Source organism: Watersipora subatra, chromosome 1 (genome assembly GCF_963576615.1).
Source record: "Watersipora subatra chromosome 1, tzWatSuba1.1, whole genome shotgun sequence".
Classification (NCBI taxonomy): Eukaryota; Metazoa; Bryozoa; class Gymnolaemata; order Cheilostomatida; family Watersiporidae; genus Watersipora; species Watersipora subatra.
In genome coordinates, this window is record NC_088708.1 from 1231563 (window position 1) to 1252088 (window position 20526).

General features: G+C 38.6%; 1 protein-coding gene across 2 annotated transcripts in view; it reads left to right on the top strand.

Moving 5' to 3' along the window:
• LOC137385621 (voltage-dependent L-type calcium channel subunit beta-1-like) overlaps nt 1-20526 on the top strand; it is a 43015-nt gene that overhangs the window by 8547 nt on the left and 13942 nt on the right. The window contains exons 3-8 of one of the 2 annotated variants that reach the window (XM_068072120.1): nt 332-427; nt 3021-3146; nt 5284-5406; nt 8419-8552; nt 10869-10957; nt 16169-16296. In XM_068072120.1, coding sequence (XP_067928221.1) covers nt 332-427; nt 3021-3146; nt 5284-5406; nt 8419-8552; nt 10869-10957; nt 16169-16296 — 696 coding nt within the window. The remainder of the gene's footprint in view (nt 1-331; nt 428-3020; nt 3147-5283; nt 5407-8418; nt 8553-10868; nt 10958-16168; nt 16297-20526) is intronic. The other variant, XM_068072121.1, reaches the window with a different exon arrangement.

Below are 20526 nucleotides of genomic sequence, written 5' to 3' on the forward strand. Positions count from 1 at the left end.
GTAATGCTGGTGCCTTCATAATAAATCTCTTGAGAAAAATAAATACCCATCATTGAAAATAGACTTGTCATGTTTGGTACACGGGCAATAAACACCTAGGTCAGACGAAGGTCACTAGCAAACAGTGACTTGGATGGATGCAGGTTCTGCTGGTTTCATTATTCCTTGTAGTCTCTCAAGAGGCTGATTTCCAAGTTACTCGCAAAAAATTGATGCGATAAAATATTGCTTAGCGCCACCTAGCTTAGAGGGTTGTAGAGATTGGCAAGTCTACTGCACTGTTTTTCCTACCTGAATTAGCTATGGCAGCTGCTATTTGTTTTTCTTCCAGTCAAACACTAATCGAGGGAAGCGGAGAGGAATGGTCAGGCGGTATGACATCACTGGGAGCAGCTTTTCTGACAGCTCAAACAGTGTTGTACGACAGGTATCTTTGCTTAGACTCTCCATCTTGTAATCTCTCTGATCCACACATTCAGTATGCCCTATAATTTTCCTTTGTGCTTCACGCCGTGTTTCTTGTTTCCTGCAATTAGAACCGACATAGTTAACTCCTGTATGTTAGGTTTATAGCGCTGTTGACAGCATCAACTTTCCTGTAATACTTGTTAGCAGCATTTCTGAAATATAGCAGGATAACCTTGTAGTTTTGTTGCCTTGCCTACGCATAATGTCTCTCAGTAACACTGCATAGTTAATCATGTACTCTCATCATCAAAGAGATACTTGTTGAAGAGATGCCTTTACTCTTTTCATATCATTAAGAACAGGATGTTCTTAATGATATAAACTGCATTTTCTTTAGACCTGCTCCTTACACGCTTTCAATACATTTTGAGGAAAAGTTGGGTCTGGCCCTTCAAGTGAATACTAAACTTCAGCTAAGGTGCATTAGAGCATAAATGCATATCCATCAATCTTTCTATTCATGTATGTCATTTCCACAGTCGTGTTGCACTAAGGTGGCAGCAGCTGTCTCTTAAGTCAGCTGGTAGCAAAGGCCCTAATATTAGCTCAGCAGATCAAAAATGTAAGCCGAGACCAGGAGACACACAAAGCTTGCTGAACTGTTTTAACAGGTTATATATATATGTAAAATCGGTTGGGTGTAAGTACATGTAAATATTAGATGACTGAATGCACAGCTTTGCATGATCCATTGCTATAGTTTTCTAAAGGGTAGGTGAGCAACCCTACAAACACCAGCCAGTGCCCTTTCATTCCTTTATGTTCAACTTAGGATTATATAAGACACTAGCATTTTTGTTGGTGTAAGCTAGTGTAATATACTAATGAATACTAGAATTACATAACAGGAAGCTCTCTTTCATAGCATCTGAATGTTTAGCAATTTAGAGTAGACATTAACTGGCATAGTTTGGTGTGCACTGGTTTATGTCTCTGCTACCCTTTTCTGAATCGTTTCATCTCTCTTCTGGAAACTTAACAGCACCTTAATGACCTCACTAGCTGCCCTCGTAACAGCTTGCTGCCTCCTTCACTTTACCTGCCACTGCCTCAGCTGTTGTCGCTAGCGATGGATCGTTCACGCCTGCATGGAAACGTGAATCGGTCATATTTACATGATGAAATGACTTGTTTCGACTCACCTGAAAGACTGTCAAATGAACCAGAGACACTGGGAGTATTCGCGACTGTCTGCTCTGGAGAGCCTCCTCTTCTTAGCACAAACAGATCTATCGTATTGGAAAGGGAAGATGATTACTATTTGTCCTGCAGTGACTCTGAGTCCTACGATTCCTTCAGTATTTCTTCAAGCCTTGTTGAGAATGTCTTGTGCAGCAGTCGGATGGCGGTAATGGTTTTATAGTGCTCTCTAAGCTCCCTTGTCTTATTTTTTTACTCTAGCTACATGGCATGTTTATGCACTAATGCCTCTAGAAAGGTCTGATATACCATAGTTCCTCTATAAATGATCCAAAAGAACTAAGACCATCATTAATGCGACCATTAGAACTAATTTGGGTGACTTGGTCTGGTCTGTTGAGGCCATCTTGGTTTTTTATTGGATTATCATGTAATTACACAGGTCCCGTTGAGCTTATTCACGCGAGTTCTTTGCTAATTTTACTTAATAGGCAGCAAAAGTGTTGATATGTGTGGTCCTGTCTGTATTTGAATGTTGGTCAGCAGAAGAAATGGACGTGGTCGACCGCTTGGCTCCAGCCTCGATCGTGCAGGCCGTGAGAAAACTGAGTGGTACACAAGAAGATATTGAGGCGGACCTCCAGCGGCCTCCACCCAATGAATACTTTCAGCAAATCCGCAAAGCCCAGCAACTTGAGGCAGCGGAGGTTTCCACTTCCCGCGGCCTCCTCCATGATATAAAGGATCACTTGAGTCCTGCCGGTATCGTTATTGGTGATGTCATTCGCAAACTTAGTAACGCTGACAGAACAGATGATGTTATAGAGTCACAGACCGCGCGTCTTCAGAGGATACATGATGCTGCTATAGCTGAGCAAAACAGGAGGGGTGGTAGGATTGATGATGAAGAGAATTCCGAAGACTTGAATACTCTCAACCTTGTGGCAGGCATCAAGGGGCGGTTTGGCGCGGCAGTCCGACGACTGAGTGCATATGAAGAAGATGCCAGAAATAAGCTGTCAGCCAGAGAGGCTTTTCGGTTTTTTCAACACACTGACAGCATACCTTCCGGACACACTCACTCTACTGATAGCAAATTGTCTCTTTCTAAAAAAAAGAAAAAGCGAACATGGCGCGAAATTTTCTCAGGAAAACAGCAGGTGATTACCAAACCCAATCAAATCACAAGACGGTGCGTGCGAGGAATCAGATTGCAGCGTGTATGACAGCCACAACAATGCTGATTTTGTTTTTCCTTTCAACATGCATCTATTTCTAGCTAGCTGTCTATTCTCTACCTGTGGAATTTTAATAGCGTGTAAACATTGATTCATCCAAAAAGTCACGTAAACTATTGTGTGACTTTTGGCAGCGATGTATTGTGTAAAAGCTCTTGCAAACTGTCTTCTTAGGAATCAGGTGACTCCAATGTCTCACACCAGTCACAACACTCATCTGAACTATCACTCGAAGAGGACAAGGAGACAGTGAGAAGGGACAATGAGAGGATGGCCCTTGCGCAGCTCGAGAAATGTCGGGTAAGACACCATGGGAACCTTGCTAATCTTTGTGCTGATCAAAGTGGTTTGGGTGTCTGGTTGGTTATAGCATTGGTTCGATTAGTTCATTGTTGAAGAACTCTCTATTCAGTAAACTACTCACTACTCTCTCTATTCAGTGAACTACTCACAACTCTCTATTCAGTGTACTACTCACTACTCTCTCTATTCAGTGTACTACTCACTACTCTTTATTCAGTGAACTACTCACTACTCTCTCTATTCAATGAACTACTCACAACTCTCTATTCAGTAAACTACTCACTACTCTCTCTATTCAGTGAACTACTCACAACTCTCTATTCAGTGAACTACTCACTACTCTCTCTATTCAATGAACTACTTACAACTCTCTCTATTCAGTAAACTACTCACTACTCTCTCTATTCAGTGTACTACTCACTACTCTCTCTATTCAGTGTACTACTCACTACTCTCTCTATTCAGTGTACTACTCACTACTCTCTATTCAGTAAACTACTCACTACTCTCTCTATTCAGTGAACTACTCACAACTCTCTATTCAGTGAACTACTCACTACTCTCTCTATTCAATGAACTACTCACAACTCTCTATTCAGTAAACTACTCACTACTCTCTCTATTCAGTAAACTACTCGCAACTCTCCACTCAGTGAGCTACTCACTACTCTCTATTCAGTGAACTACTCACTACTCTCTCTATTCAATGAACTACTCACAACTCTCTATTCAATGAACTACTCACAACTCTCTATTCAGTAAACTACTCACAACTCTATTCAGTGAACTACTCACTACTCTCTCTATTCAGTGAACTACTCACAACTCTCTATTCAGTAAACTACTCACTACTCTCTCTATTCAGTAAACTACTCGCAACTCTCCACTCAGTGAGCTACTCACTACTCTCTATTCAGTGAACTACTCACTACTCTCTCTATTCAATGAACTACTCACAACTCTCTATTCAGTAAACTACTCACAACTTTCTATTCAGTAAACTACTCACAACTCTCTATTCAATGAACTACTCACAACTCTCTATTCAGTGAGCTACTCACAACTCTATTCAGTGAGCTACTCACTACTCTCTCTATTCAGTAAACTACTCACAACTGAATTGGCTTTTGATATAAAAATACGATGTAGGCGAAATGAGGGCAGCCTCTAACTCACCACTAACCACTATTCTTGGACATTCCATGAAGGTTTACTTGCAACAAAATTCACATTACAGTTTTTTGGTATCAAAAGATTCACCATGTCTTATTCTGCTGTGTTGTTAGTGCAAAATATGTGGAAATGTGGTTACAAGCTCTTAAAAGCTCAAAAACAAACAGTTAAACGCCATAGAAACGCCACATCACGAAAACGCCGTAGATTGGAATCCTATTCCAAAATGGCTCGAATGGGACATAGTTGAACACAATGGCTTCTGTTTACACTTTCATGCAACCTCATTCGTTGAATTACTTTCACAAATATACTTCACGCATTCAATAAAACCATGTCTATTGCCCTTACACATTTATTTCATCATCATTTTAATGCTGTCACTTTGAGCACTGATATTTCAAAACCTATTGTAAAAATTTGTTTAATTTTTCAACCTTAGTTCGAAGGAGTGCATATCATCCCCTGATAAACATGAAAAGCCTGTTGGAAACCTGTGATAGTTGAAAAATAAGGGCTTTCCGGTAGAACCCAAGTGTTTGTCATAAACTAGTGCTCTGTTTTATATTGAGCCTTTTATTAGCCTTTGATTTCATGTGATAACATCACGTGTCAAAATAATAACCATAATGTTTTCGTGATGGCTGCGATTAACTGTTCGTTTTTTAGCTTTTAAGAGCTTGTAATCACATTTCCACATATTTTGCACCTTCCACACAGCAGAGTAAGACATGGTGAATCTTTTGATACCAACTAACTGTAATGTGAAATTTGTTGCGAGTCAACCTTTAAACTCAGCTCTGCACTTAGTTGTTATCATCTCCGTGATGCACTATTGTTGCATTTCTCTGCGCGTCTAACAGTCAGGAGCTCTGTACTATTTGAGTCTGAGTCTCTGATAGAGGCGAATGGCCGTTTGTTTATGTATCAGGGTCTCAATGATTTCACGCTCTATTTGAAGACGAGGAATGTGGCATTTGCTGTACGCACCAATGTAGCCTATGATGGATCTCTTGACGATGATTCGCCGGTACACGGCTGCGCCGTTAGCTTCAGTGTGAAAGACTTCCTACACATAAAAGAGGTGAGCTTGCCTTAGCGCATCTGCTTCTAATTGCCAGCGATAGATCATTGATTTTAATTATGCAGAGTAATTGCTTTTTAGCTTTTCACAATCATTCCTTCTTAGTCTCCTCATCTTTCTTGCCTTTCTTTACTTCTCTGTCTCCTTATTTCTCACATGCATCAGAGTTACAGCTTATTACCAGTCTGGGGTTGGTTCATGTCTTTTCTCTCTTGGATGGATGATGTCTCCCCTCATTTGTAGGGGTTTTGTGTCTCTTCGCGCTTGCTAGAATATTTCATTTCTCAGATGCTATGGATTACCTAGATATTAGCAATCTCCAAAATACTGATGTTGATTAGAATGCTAGAATATGGCCGTGGGCTCGCTAAGCCTTAAACCCAGCACCGCCGCACTAATGCTATGGTCTGCTATAAAACTAAATGCGCCCACATTCTATTGATGTCAGTAGCTGACATATGCTAACGTTCACACCGCCTACAGTGGCTGTGCTGTTTTGCCCCCTCCATCATACATCGCATGGATAGTCATAAAAATTGTCGTATTCTTGTATCATGTGAATACTTGTAGGTTTGTGCTGAACAAATGAACAAATTGTGTTTACGCTGCTCCTACTTAGCAGGCCAAACTTGCTCATTGGATCTGAGTAGCTGGTCATGTAAATTAAGGTTATTTAATAAATCTCTATTCTCACGGCTCTACCAGCATTACCAGCTAGTTAGCCAGTTTCCTCTCTCAGCCATTTTATCATCTCATAGTTGTGGTTTTAATAGAAATGTTGGAGGGTAGTACCGGCTAGTAGATTCTTGGCTGCTCTACTAATTAGCAGCGCTATCTTACATGGCTAGGGCCACTATTAAAGTTTTATCCAGCACTGTCAATTGCATAGATGTATTCTTATCATAAAGGTTAGGTATTGTGAGTCAATACTTTTTGATTTTTTTTGCTATCGAAAATCTGGCTTCTAAATTGTTATTGCAAACAAAAACTGGTGCATGGTTGGCAACAGAACTGTATGATAGACAAAAGAGCCATGAGGCACACCACTTCTATTCGCACATATAATGTACACTTTTTATAACGTACACTCTTTTTGGAGTGCACCAGGTTGCTGGCATGCTTTTTGAGCACGTCTCACAATCTGGCTCACTTCCCAGCAGTCCTTGCAGCAAAGGTAAAGGCCCTATGCTAAAGTTTGTCGAGTTATAAAAACCGCGTTGGTTGATCACTCTCCTGATCATCACCAGCAATCATCTTTACTTGATCCGAAGCTGTTTGCTAATACTAACAAATGACAGATTGTATTGCTTTTTCAACCATCTCATTTATTAATATTTTGGTAGGACTATTTTATTCATGTGCACTTTGGCTCGTTTAAGGTTGTCTTCTAAACAGAAGGGCATAGTTGGAGTGTTAATTCTTTCTTCCATCTACTGTTAGATGTTGACATCAATTTGCCAATCTCTAAAGTAAACAGAAGTAATAAGAGATTTTAGTGCCAGTTTTAAATCTGGTTGGTTGGCTTGAAAGTAGGTTTCCTTTAGGTAGTTGGCAGATGTAAGTAGTGAAGATAGGTTTCCTGTAGGTGAATGGTAGGTGTAAGTAGTGAAGGTAGGTTTCCTTTAGGTAATTGGTAGATGTTAGTAGTGAAGGTAGGTTTCCTTTAGGTGATTGGTAGATGTTAGTAGTGAAGGTAGGTTTCCTCTAGGTGATTGGTAGATGTTAGTAGTGAGGGTAGGTTTCCTTTAGGTGATTGGTAGATGTTAGTAGTGAAGATAGATTTCCTTTAGGTAATTGATAGATGTAAGTAGTGAAAATAGATTTCCTTTAGGTAATTGATAGATGTAAGTAGTGAAGGTAGGTTTCCTTTAGGTAATTGGTAGATGTTAGTAGTGAATGTAGGTTTCCTTTAGGTGATTGGTAGATGTTAGTAGTGAAGGTAGGTTTCCTTTAGGTAATTGATAGAGATAAGTTTATGCTATTGAATATTATCCGTAATGACAATAAAGTTTATCAAAAGGTTAATCTAATAGTAGTAAGGGTTAATCTAATAGTAGTAAGGGTTAATCTAATAGTAGTAAGGGTTAATCTAATAGTAGTAAGGGTTAATCTAATAGTAGTAAGTGTTAATCTAATAGTAGTAAGGGTTAATCTAATAGTAGTAAGGGTTAATGCCTGGCGTAGCTATTAAGGTGTAATAGAGCCAAAATATTATAAATACTCAGCATCACCTCGTGTTTAAGGTGTAACATCACTTACAGCATCACCTCATGTTTAAGGTGTAACATCACTTACAGCATCACCTCATGTTTAAGGTGTAACATCACTTACAGCATCACCTCATGTTTAAGGTGTAACATCACTTACAGCATCACCTCATGTTTAACGTGTAACATCACTTACAGCATCACCTCGTGTTTAAGGTGTAACATCACTTACAGCATCACCTCATGTTTAAGGTGTAACATCACTTACAGCATCACCTCATGTTTAAGGTGTAACATCACTTACAGCATCACCTCATGTTTAAGGTGTAACATCACTTACAGCATCACCTCATGTTTAAGGTGTAACATCACTTACAGCATCACCTCATATTTAACGTGTAACATCACTTACAGCATCACCTCATGTTCAAGGTGTAACATCACTTACAGCATCACCTCGTGTTTAAGGTGTAACATCACTTACAGCATCACCTCATGTTTAAGGTGTAACATCACTTACAGCATCACCTCGTGTTTAAGGTGTAACATCACTTACAGCATCACCTCGTGTTTAAGGTATAACATCACTTACAGCATCACCTCGTGTTTAAGGTGTAACATCACTTACAGCATCACCTCATGTTTAAGGTGTAACATAACTTACAGCATCACCTCATGTTTAAGGTGTAACATCACTTACAGCATCACCTCGTGTCAGTCGTTTCCCTGAATTCGACCATTTCAGAGTTGCCCGCTCAAGCTTTACATCGCACCCACTGTTCACGCATCTAGTCTTTTGTTGTAGAAGTACAATGATGATTGGTGGATAGGACGTCTGGTGAAAGAAGGATGTGATGTGGGTTTCATTCCAAGCCCTCCCAAGCTTGAAGATATCAGGCTACAACAGTCCATGGGTACTTCTCGCTCGACACCTAAAATGTTAGTAACATGTCTGGCCATTGGTTCAACTTGTAATATTTATGTTTGACTGTTTCATGAGGGCTTACACCCAGATCTTGCCAAGCTAGCATCCCAGCTGCTTCTCTCTTTTTATCCCGCGTAATCCAGTGAATAATTGGGTTTTCAGGTATTTTTTGTTTAAATAACTTTTTACGATTGAAAGTGGAGATTTTAAGAAATGTGTTACACATCTTGTTTCTTTTTCCCAAAAACTAGAAGATTTCGGCTTGAATCTTCTTCACTTGGCTTCGCCAAAACAGCAAATGTTGTATATTTGCATTTTTACGATAAAAAATTAACTTTAGAACTGCCTGAAACATTTTTGGTTCCAAATAGCTAAACTCTGAGAAGATATATCTATAATATTGATGATATCTACTGTCCCGTGAGTACATACTGTTTCCAGCAAGTGGAAACTACTGAATGGTCACTTTTTTGTTTGAATAGTGTTGGTTTGTCAATGGGAAAATCCTCTTTATGTACCACTAGTTTTGGTACCGCTAGTCATGGTACCACTAGTTTTGGTACCGCTAGTCTTGGTATCGTTAGTCTTGGTATCGTTAGTCTTGGTATCGTTAGTCTTGGTATCGTTAGTCTTGGTATCGCTAGTTTTGGTACCGCTAGTCTTGGTACCGCTAGTCTTGGTATCGCTAGTCTTGGTATCGCTAGTCTTGGTATCGCTACTTTTGGTATCGCTACTTTTGGTATCGTTAGTCTTGGTACCGCTAGTCTTGGTATCGCTAGTCTTGGTATCGCTAGTCTTGGTACCGCTAGTTTTGGTATCGTTAGTCTTGGTATCGCTAGTTTTGGTACCGCTAGTTTTGGTACCGCTAGTCTTGGTATCGCTAGTCTTGGTATCGCTAGTCTTAGTATCGCTACTTTTGGTATCGTTAGTTTTGGTATCGCTAGTCTTGGTATCGCTAGTCTTGGTATCGCTAGTCTTGGTATCGCTAGTCATGGTATCGCTACTTTTGGTATCGTTAGTTTTGGTATCGCTACTCTTGGTATCGCTAGTCTTGGTATCGTTAGTCTTGGTACCGCTAGTTTTGGTATCGTTAGTCTTGGTATCGCTAGTCTTGGTATCGCTAGTTTTGGTACCCCTAGTCTTGGTATCGCTAGTTTTGGTACTGCTAGTCTTGGTACCGCTAGTTTTGGTATCGTTAGTCTTGGTATCGTTAGTCTTGGTATCGTTAGTCTTGGTATCGCTAGTCTTGGTATCGTTAGTCTTGGTATCACTAGTCTTGGCTGCTAAAGCTATAAGAGGAATGAAACAATTTGTGTTTACCTAAAGGATTCAGCAGTTTGCACTGTGCCGATTTGGACTGGTGTTTTGAAATGCCAAGTCATCGGTTAGTCGGCTTTTGGCAAACAAGCTTGTTTACCATCAGAGTACCTGCTTATCGTTATCGAAATTCCATAACTTGTTCAGTCTTGAAAATTCAAGTGCACTCACTCACAATTCTAGTTAGAAATATTAATGAGTATTGCCTGGTCAGGTAGATGCGAGTAAATATATATTACTTACTATTTAGACTGGGCAAGGATTGGATCTCACGAACAACTCTGTCACTCCAATTGGTCAGCCCCTACATTTTTGGTGATTTGATAGCTTTCTAACGTTTTACCGTTTCGATTAGCGCAGTTCTTCCAGTTTAAATAGGTGACACTCTTCCTCATCAATTAGTCATCTGATAAGATAAATGTCCTGTTCCCTGTCATCTCGAGTGTGATCATGTGTTATATAAGATAAAAGGTTGCAAGCAAGTCTATTTATAATGATAACAAAAACTAAAAAATCTAATTCTTATCGTTAGTGTCGTTTATAGCTTTGTCTATGTTCAAATATTTAAAACAACGATCTTGTTAGTACGTCGTGTGAATTATGATCTACATATTTAACTTTGCAGGTCTAGTTATCTTTTCCGTATTTCTTATGGAAACGTGTATCCGATTTGTTGAACTTGTTCATTCGCTAAATGCCTTTATGGATGTTCTATGGCGCTAGCTAGTGTTGTACAAAAATATGCTCAGTATTTTCAAATCATGAACTAAGCTGGACAGCTACTACGTCGCTAATATTCTCAGATCCAATATTGCATCACGTTATCTCCCTCTTCTCATATACATGTACTTTGTAGTTTTAATGAACTCCCTGTTCCTAAATAAACGGCAGCTTCTGAACAAAACTGACTATCCTTTTTGTTAGTATGCTTTGTTGTTCTTACCCATCAATCACATTTAGTGGATCATCCAATGTTTGTTTATCATCATATGTTTATGTACATCTCCTTGCAGCAAAACTAGTTCATCATCAAACCTGGACTCCTTTCTCAACAATTCAACAAGATCCACAAATTCTCGTGGCTCAACTCCTCCAACACCTGGTGAGTTGTCTTATTAGTTTTTATGGCTGACCTCAGTTTCTCTTAAAGTTGTTTAAGCTTGAGGTGCCTATCTGTCAATATGTAACTTATTTGCTTACATTTCCTTTCACATTGTGTGTATGGACGAGGCTGTTTGCGGATGTAATCGAAACATCATCAAAAGTAGAGAGCAAAGATATTCATTATGTTACTATTTCTGTTCGACTAGAAAGTTGGTTTGCTCAATTGATTTGTTATGATGTGTACTTGTACATTTGAACATTTACCTGAGTTGATTATGAATGCTATTACAGTGCACCCCTGGGTTATGGCTTCCCTGTTTTGCTGTTTTTTCTCCTCACGGTGTGGAACACAATGTTTTTTCGTCCTCTCGTTACAGCATTTTTTTTACCATTCGACATCAACGAAAACGTCTCTAGAAATTCATTTGTGGTGGTTAGTGTGCTGCATACGTCGCAGTCGCAAAGAGCCGATATGCTATTCACTGACATCAATTCCACAACACTTGAAAGAGATACGCCGCTCTCTATTCCTCTCTCAGCTCAGCATTCTTCGTGTTTTGTAAGACGATTAATTAAGACGATGATAAAATTAAAGTTTAGTAAAATAAATGCTAGAATTTATCTTCAAGTGTGGGTTTAGTAAGCTAAGTTCATTTAAGCTAAATTCAAAGTTTCTGTTATACGTCTGTTTCGAAGGTAAGACCTCTATACGGTATGTACTGTACATAGTAATTTTACATTTTATTGCAGATCATGTCCGTTATAGCTATTAAGGTTGATATACTGTTTTCTTAATAATTTTTAGTATGTACAGTACATATATAAACTTTTGTAGTTTTTTTTTACCAGGGTGTGTCTGTATTAGATAATTACTATTGGTTTCTATACCCCTCTATACAAAATTTTCACTTTGCGATATCAACACCGGAACGAATTAATGTCTTATGACGAGGTTCTGCTGTAGTTAGCCCTAACGATTGGGGTCCGCCGTAACACTTTTCTTATGATTCCATTTTATAACTTTTCATTTGCACATCTTCATTCGATATGATTAAAAAGCTTTGTTAGAATTTTCATCCTAGAAATTTAGTATGCGGCTAAATGAATACAATGATAAAATATTTATCATATCAAGGAAAACAGGAGGGAAAGTTGAAACATTTGTGCCTAATTTGATTAACGCTGAACAAAGATGCGTGGCATATTTCCTATTGTTACAAAAGATTTTAAAATGCAAAGAAAGGAGACACCGACAATGCTGGCTGTAGGCAAGACTACTTACAATAACTACAGTAAAACCTTTGAATATTATGATATGATTAGTGTAGAGACAAGTTAGACAGTATCCAGACAGTGTTACATCAGTGTGGGTCTAAGAAACTAATAGAGTTTTGTAATAGTCAACATTGCTTATATATTGTGTATAGCTGCAGTGGTCATTGCTTATATATTGTGTATAGAGGCCGTGGTCATTGCTTATATCTTGTGTATAGGTGCAGTGGTCATTGCTTATATCTTGTGTATAGGTGCAGTGGTCATTGCTAAGGGAGCAACTACTTAATGTACATAGTAAGATGGCCGGAACTCACTTGATACAAATATGTAATACTAAAACTACCTCTCTCTTCTATAAAAATGATAATTTCAAATCTAAAATTTGCAAATTTATGTTATTTTTTGTACTTGATTTTCCATCTGAAGTTAGTTTTTTTTTAACAAAAGCTCAAGACAAGCAACAATCTAAAGCTTTTTGGCTGTTTTGCGCCGGTTTATAAAGAAAAATTGATTTTTAAATTTAGCCGCAGTCGGGTATGGTGAACTGAAGTGTGTCTCCTTTCACCAATCAGTAGGTTGATGATGAAACTACTCGAAACTGTTGTAAAATGGATTTCTTGTTTATCGTTGTGCAATTATAGTAGATTTATGGAAAACATGCAGAGTGTTATAAGTCTTTAGATTGAAATTTTACTAGATGGCTTAAAAGTCGGTGCGAGCTCAAAATTTTGCCAACTGTGCGCAGTAATATGTGGATATATCGTATTCTAATTTAAGTTAAAAATTTTTTAGTTTGGTCTCCTTTATACAGACCTTGGTGTCATGGTCTGTTCAAATGCTGCCAGATATACATTTTTACTACAGGCTGTGGAATACTTCATAGACTTAGATCTCTACAAGCAAAGTTTATTCATTCCAAAACTCTAACTTAGACGGAGTAAAGTTAGAGATACATAGTATAACGTACTCTAACTTAGATGGAGTAAAGTTAGAGATACATAGTATAACCTACTCTAATTTAGATGGAGTAAAGCTAGAGATACATAGTATAACCTACACTAATTAATATGGAGAATAGTTAGAGATACATAGTATAACGTACTCTAATTTAGATGGAGTAAAGTTAGAGATACATAGTATAACGTACTCTAACTTAGATGGAGTAAAGTTAGAGATACATAGTATAACGTACTCTAACTTAGATGGAGTAAAGTTAGAGATACATAGTATAACGTACTCTAACTTAGATGGAGTAAAGTTATAGATACATAGTATAACGTACTCTAACTTAGATGGAGTAAAGTTATAGATACATAGTATAACGTACTCTAATTTAGATGGAGTAAAGTTATAGATACATAGTATAACGTACTCTAATTTAGATGGAGTAAAGTTAGAGATACATAGTATACCCTACACTAACTTACATGGAGTAAAGCTTACACTAATTGACTTTACATATTTGTTAAAATTTTTATGCTCATACATTTTTACTTGCCATCTTACCTGCCTTTTCACCTGCCTCTTCACGTTCACTTGGCTACACTGAAATGTTGCATGTTAAAAACAATTTCTGGTGTAGTCAGATATTTGCTAAAGTTTTACGTGGTATGTTGTTAAATTTGTATATTGAGATGCTTGTAAGCAGAGGTTTGACTGTAGGGAGAACAAGAGGAAAAATCAGCTGATTTTATATTTTGAGGGCGTCTAAAGTGAGATACTTTACCTACATATGTGCTGTTTGTGTAATATCTAAACAAGTTTCATAGTAACAACTATGGTTCAAGTAACATTAAATGTGTTGATAATTTTCATACTATTACAGTATCAATATAATATTACTAATTATAGACAGCAACATGTTATAGACCTAAATTCCTTAAAAGTTCTTAAAAATGAGGTGCAATAACGATACACCCTTAGCTAGCTCTGTCGTAGCATTGGTTTCCATGGCGAGCATTTGGCTATGATAAACCGAGTTGAGAGTTCCACAAAATCCCTGAACAAAAGAAGACATGCATTAATAAGGTGTTGCCGACTGCGATCGGTTCCTTTAGTAAACTGAGTAGATGGTCCGCTATATAACTATAATGATAACTATTGGCGAGTCATCGACCTGTGCTACTGTTCATATGCAAGCGTGACGAACGGTTACGAATTGCTTTATGATAAAATTACTTGTAATTAAAAGTAAGTTATTTAGGTGTTGGTACTGTCACCCGTGAAAGTAACAACACTCATGAAAGTGTGCACGTGAAACAGCGAACAACGCTCGTGAAAATGTGCATGTGAAACAGCGAACAACGCTCGTGAAAGTGCGCATGTGAAAAAGCGAACAATGCTTGTGAAAGTGCGCATGTGAAACAGTGAACAACGCTCGTGAAAGTGCACATGTGAAATGGCGAACAACGCTCGTGAAAGTGCGCATGTGAAACGGCAAACAAGGCTCGTGAAAGTGCACATGTGAAACAGTGAACAACGCTCGTGAAAGTGCGCATGTGAAATGGCGAACAACGCTCGTGAAAGTGCGCATGTGAAACGGCGAACAACGCTCGTGAAAGTGTGCATGTGAAACGGCGAACAACGCTCGTGAAAGTACACATGTTAAACAGCGAACAACGCTCCTGAAAGTGCGCATGTGAAACAGTGAACAACGCTCGTGAAAGTGCGCATGTGAAACGGCGAACAACGCTTGTGAAAGTGCGCATGTGAAACGGCGAACAACGCTCGTGAAAATGCGCATGTGAAACGGCAAACAACGCTCGTGAAAGTCCACATATGAAACAGCGAACAACGCTCGTGAGAGTGATGGCATAAGTTCAAGCATTAATTTTGTGTTGTCAGCAGTATCCAAGCATGCAATAGGAGATAGGCCTACGCACTGTTCCTATATTTACTCACTGCATAGTCACTCTCAATAGCTGGCTTGATGTTTCGTGTCGATTAGGTGTGAGTTTGTTTATTATTGGATGCATGTCCTCTACCAATGTTGGAATTGGCATTCACCATCTTCAAATACATTGTCTAGTAATCTTTATTTGAATAGAAGCGAGAGGTTTGCTAGGCGATATGCATTGTACAAAAGACATAGTATGTATACCTTAAACTTTATTAAACTGGACACCTATTTGAGTGTACCAGCCGAATATGAGGTTACTCGGCTGCCTCTTGCTCATCTGGCTGGTGCCATAAAACACTTTCAACTGTAAACCCGAGTACAAAACCTAAACAAGACCTTTTAAAATGCTCTGGGGTTCAGTCAAAAATTCATCACTGACACATTTTAAAATTCAAAGTGATAAGGTAGCAGAATATTACTGAGGCCTTCCACAAAATTTTTACTGAACAATTGGCACATAAAATAGAGTAAGGTCAATTTTAGTATCCATGGCAAAACATAAGGTACATTGATTCTGCATGAGGTTAGAATCGGTAGCTTGACTGGGTACACTGGATATACTATATCATCTATACTCATATTTTACAGTAATAATAACATACAGTATATACCAATTTGGCCTAACAACTGCGGTCTAGTATCATCACCGGTAAAATGTTTTTATCATGCTTATCAGCAATAATCATTAGGATGCTGCCTGTGTACCGGAAGTAATCTATGCACATGACGTCGGCAGCCATGTGCATAGATTAGGTGATAGTTCTTCTAGGATCGAACATGACTCCTTTTTCAACGCATTGTTGGTTACCACCAGTCTCTCCATTGAGTACAGAGGCACAAAGCTTGCCAAACAATGTTAAAATTATAGCGGTCAAAGAGTATATAAACTGCAAATCCGACTTGTGTAAACATCTGGAGTTGAGTAACATCAGAGAGAACCCTGTCACCTGTAGTTGCCAGGGCTCTAACTAGGAAGTGTCAAGCTACTCCAACTTCTGACCACTACTTACTCCATTGGTCTACTCTATTCTCCAGCTAATGATCTTGAGCTGGCTGATGGTGAAGACTCGGATAGCTTGGGAAACCCACGAGCAGGTCGAGGTGGCACAGGGGCGCCAACTCTCACGAGAGACAAACAGCGCAAAAGTCCATTTTTCAAAAAGGTTAGTAAATTCCTTTGGCATGTTAGAAAGTGTGTTCTCTCTCTCCATCTCAATACTGTCTTTAAGTTGAGTAGCCGGCTCCTGCTCTCATTTATTGCATGTGATATGGGAGGCCAGCTATCCTTCACCTTTGCTGACAGGTAGTTGCTTCTGTCATGCTCAACCTACTTTAGAATTGAACTAGAAGTTTGTTTGAACCCAGAGCAAACCTCATATGAAAAGTAAATGTACTCCTCCTATGTATTGTTGAACCAAGTAGGAGTCCCATGTGGGTGTGCTACGGGGTACCCCCTAGCATAAGAGAAATGACATTTCGTATGTGTATAAGTTATCTATTAATAAAATGCAAAAGTAAAAATTTATTAGAAAGAAATATTGCGGCAGTTGTGAAGGGGTGGGGCAGTACTAAAGGCAGACTAAATTGGCCGATGAAAGGTACGCTTGTAATCTGTTAATGTGAGAAAAGAGGTGCGTGTTCTATAATTGATAACGGTGATCTATTTGTTATCAGAAACAGCGTCTGCCGAGCCGTTCTTTCTATCTCAATCATTGATAGGGAGCTATTTCCTGTTTATGCTTAATTAGCCATGTAATGCTCGCCTTCTCTCTTCCACAATTAAGTCTTCATTCTGAAGACGGCATTCCTAGAGCAGACGACTACTGGCTATAAACAGTGAAGAGCCATCTCTGCTGCTTAGGTAAACAACCTGCAATTGCTGCCTTCCTGCCTTCCTGATGCTGTGCATCTACATGCCTACAGGACTGTATTTCACGTATTATTCACATTGGACATTTTCAAAAAGAGTCTGTCTATTTTCTAGCCTGTCTATTTGCTACTAAAGTTTACCGCAGAGACTGGTCTCTGGTTAAACGTTTTTATCTTTTTTCTACATAAATTTTTGGGCTAAATCCTTATGATTACCAATGGAGCGACCGACATAACATCGCAGCCAAGCCGCATTGACGGAAGAGAACAACTCCCTCTCAGTGCAGCTGATGCATCAGGTGCAGTGCGTCTTGTAACAAGCTGTTGTTTTGCTCGCTCCGCTCGCTGGGAGACAACTCCGCAAAAACAACAGTTTGTCAAGACAGGCTATCTATTCGCCTACTCTCAAATTTTATTCTTTCTCAAAATCCCATAAAGAAGAGATATCATGGAAGTTTGGTTATAAGCAAAACCTAATGTGATGTCCTGTTTCCGACTGACATGTACAGAATGTTTCAGCTGTAACATGTGCTGTGTGTGATCCTCTCAGCTATTACATGTCCTGCATGCTATCCTATCAGCTGTAACATGTGCTGAGTGTGATTCTCTCAGCTGCTGCATGGGATCCTCTCAGCTGCTGCATGTGATCCTCTCAGCTGCTGCATGTGATCCTCTCAGCTGCTGCATGTGATCCTCTCAGCTGCTGCATGTGATTCTCTCAGCTGCTGCGTGTGATTCTCTCAGCTGCTGCATGTGATTCTCTCAGCTGCTGCATGTGATTCTCTCAGCTGCTGCATGTGATTCTCTCAGCTGCTGCATGTGATCCTCTCAGCTGCTGCATGTGATCCTCTCATCTGCTGCATGTGATCCTCTCAGCTGCTGCATGTGATCCTCTCAGCTGCTGCATGTGATTCTCTCAGCTGCTGCATGTGATCCTCTCAGCTGCTGCATGTGATTCTCTCAGCTGCTGCATGCGATTCTCTCAGCTGCTGCATGTGATTCTCTCAGCTGCTGCATGTGATCCTCTCAGCTGCTGCATGTGATTCTCTCAGCTGCTGCATGTGGTTCTCTCAGCTGCTGCATGTGATCCTCTCAGCTGCTGCATGTGATTCTCTCAGCTGCTGCATGTTATCCTCTCAGCTGTAACATGTACTGCATGTTATCCTCTCAGCTGCTACATAAGTACTATAAGTTAGGGTCACTCAATTACATGGTGAAGTACTATAAGTTAGGGTCACTCAATTACATGGTGAAGTACTATAAGTTAGGGTCACTCAATTGATATGAATGATTATCTAATGACAGACAAAAAACAAAGAAGCTGTTTTAGTACTGATTGGGAAACTTAGCCAGCATTGCATTGCTCGACTAGCCTGTCTACAATATTGTGGTCTTTCTGAAACACATTGTAGGTGTGACAGCAGGAAAGCCTATGACCTATTTTACTTACCTGTTTTACTGATTTATTGGTTACATTACAAACAATCTTATTTTAATCAGGGATAGTTTCTTTGTAGAATAATTTATTCTCACGACCAAATGAGCGGAGCGAAGTTTGAGAGTTTTATGATAAATGCATGTGCACACAACTTACAAAAATTATTCATCAACAACGTCGCAAACCCTCGTTTCGAAATCTCATCAACAAATTTAACCATCGTTTTGTAGAGTCGTTTAAGTATAATAACGATACAAAACATATAAGCCTATTCAAGTATATTACCAAGTTTTTGAAAAGTGTCGACAGTATCTTAAAACTTAACCATCTGAACGGATTATACACAAATAGACAGATTTATTTGGCCGAAAATCGTTATTAAAACTTGCTAAGCCTAACTTTTATCAAAGTTAAGACCGGAAATTGAAACGCCGAGCGACAGAGAATAGAACAATTAAGTCGTGCGCATTTCACGAAAAAATAACGTTCACATTTCACCAGTCTATAGCATTGTCGGATTGCCGAAGGTTTCTGCAATTAACGTAGGAGTACTGAAATCGTTTCAATTTTGCCGATTTCAAAGTAACTGACATTTTAGACACTTTTGAGTACTTTGGTATTCTAACTGATGTCCAACGCAGTGTAAGTAAAGGAAATGACGATGATATTTTTTTCTAACGATTCTTATGAGATTATTACAATATTTAATTATAAGTTTGGATGACTACAGAACAATGACTACGTAGTACATATTTTCTAAAAACCTATATAAATATCACAACTTCTTGATATTGTTAGCTATGACGTTTTAAAATGTAAACAAAATTGTGCATTGGTTTTATATTATTACTATATTAATAATATTGGTTATTTTAATAATATCAGTGCATTTTACTTCTAATATTGGCCAATATTGCATTTCTCCTATTGCAGGGGGAGAGATATAAACATATAATCTTTTCCTTTCATTATTGCTATTTGTTGTATATAATAACACCCACACCCAGTACATTACAGCTACCATTGCAGTTATCCTATTGCACTGCAGTGCCATTTGACTGCTAATATTGCATTTCTCAACCATCAGTACCCTTTCTTTTTTCCAATATCAGTTTAGTCGTGGGCTGTATGACAGTGGAATTTCTAGTATTATTTGGAACATTTGCACCTGAACAGTAATACACGTCAATGATAAATATGAATTATTATTATTTGGTACATTTGCACCTGAGCAGTAATACTCGTCAATGATAAATATGAATTATTATTATTTGGTACATTTGCACCTGAGCAGTAACACGCTCAGGTGTTATATTGCATGTTATATGTCAGTTATATCGCTATTACGATGTCTATTAATACAACCGATATATTGCTATTACGATGTCTATTAATACAACCGATATTATATCGCTATTACGATGTCTATTAATACAACCGATATATCGCTATTATGATGTCTATTAGTACAACCGATATTATATCTCTATTACGATGTTTATTAATACAACCGATATTATATCGCTATTACGATGTCTATTAATACAACCGATATTATATCGCTATTACGATGGTTCACAAATTATTCGAATTTATTACGATTGGATTCGTAATTTTGTTTTTCTCATAATTCGTTAAATTCCTGGTTCCAAAACACCACATATTATCTAATTTGTAACATCGCCAAAAATCAGTCCAATTTTTTGTGAGGCTTGTCTAGGTGGCATTCAGAATATGACAACATTGGAAGCCTCGGGAAGCGAATCGATGTATGAAAGTTATTACTACGTAGAGTTTGTAAAATTGCCATGTCACTCCTTCAATGTCTTCTGGATTTGCAGACAACTCGCAAACCATAGTTACTTCATGTTGGCATGAGCAACTTTGCAGGCTTCATATAAAATCAGTATACTTTATCTGGTCAGCTTCCTATTGGCATCACACTGCAATTGCATTTCTCGTGCTGTTTTTATGTTAATCACTACCAGCTGTCCTTTTCTCGAAATTGTTTGCACAAACACTAAGCTGGCCTTTTCTGTGTCTATTACAGCCTGACAACATACATCCTTATGTTCTGTGTCTGTTA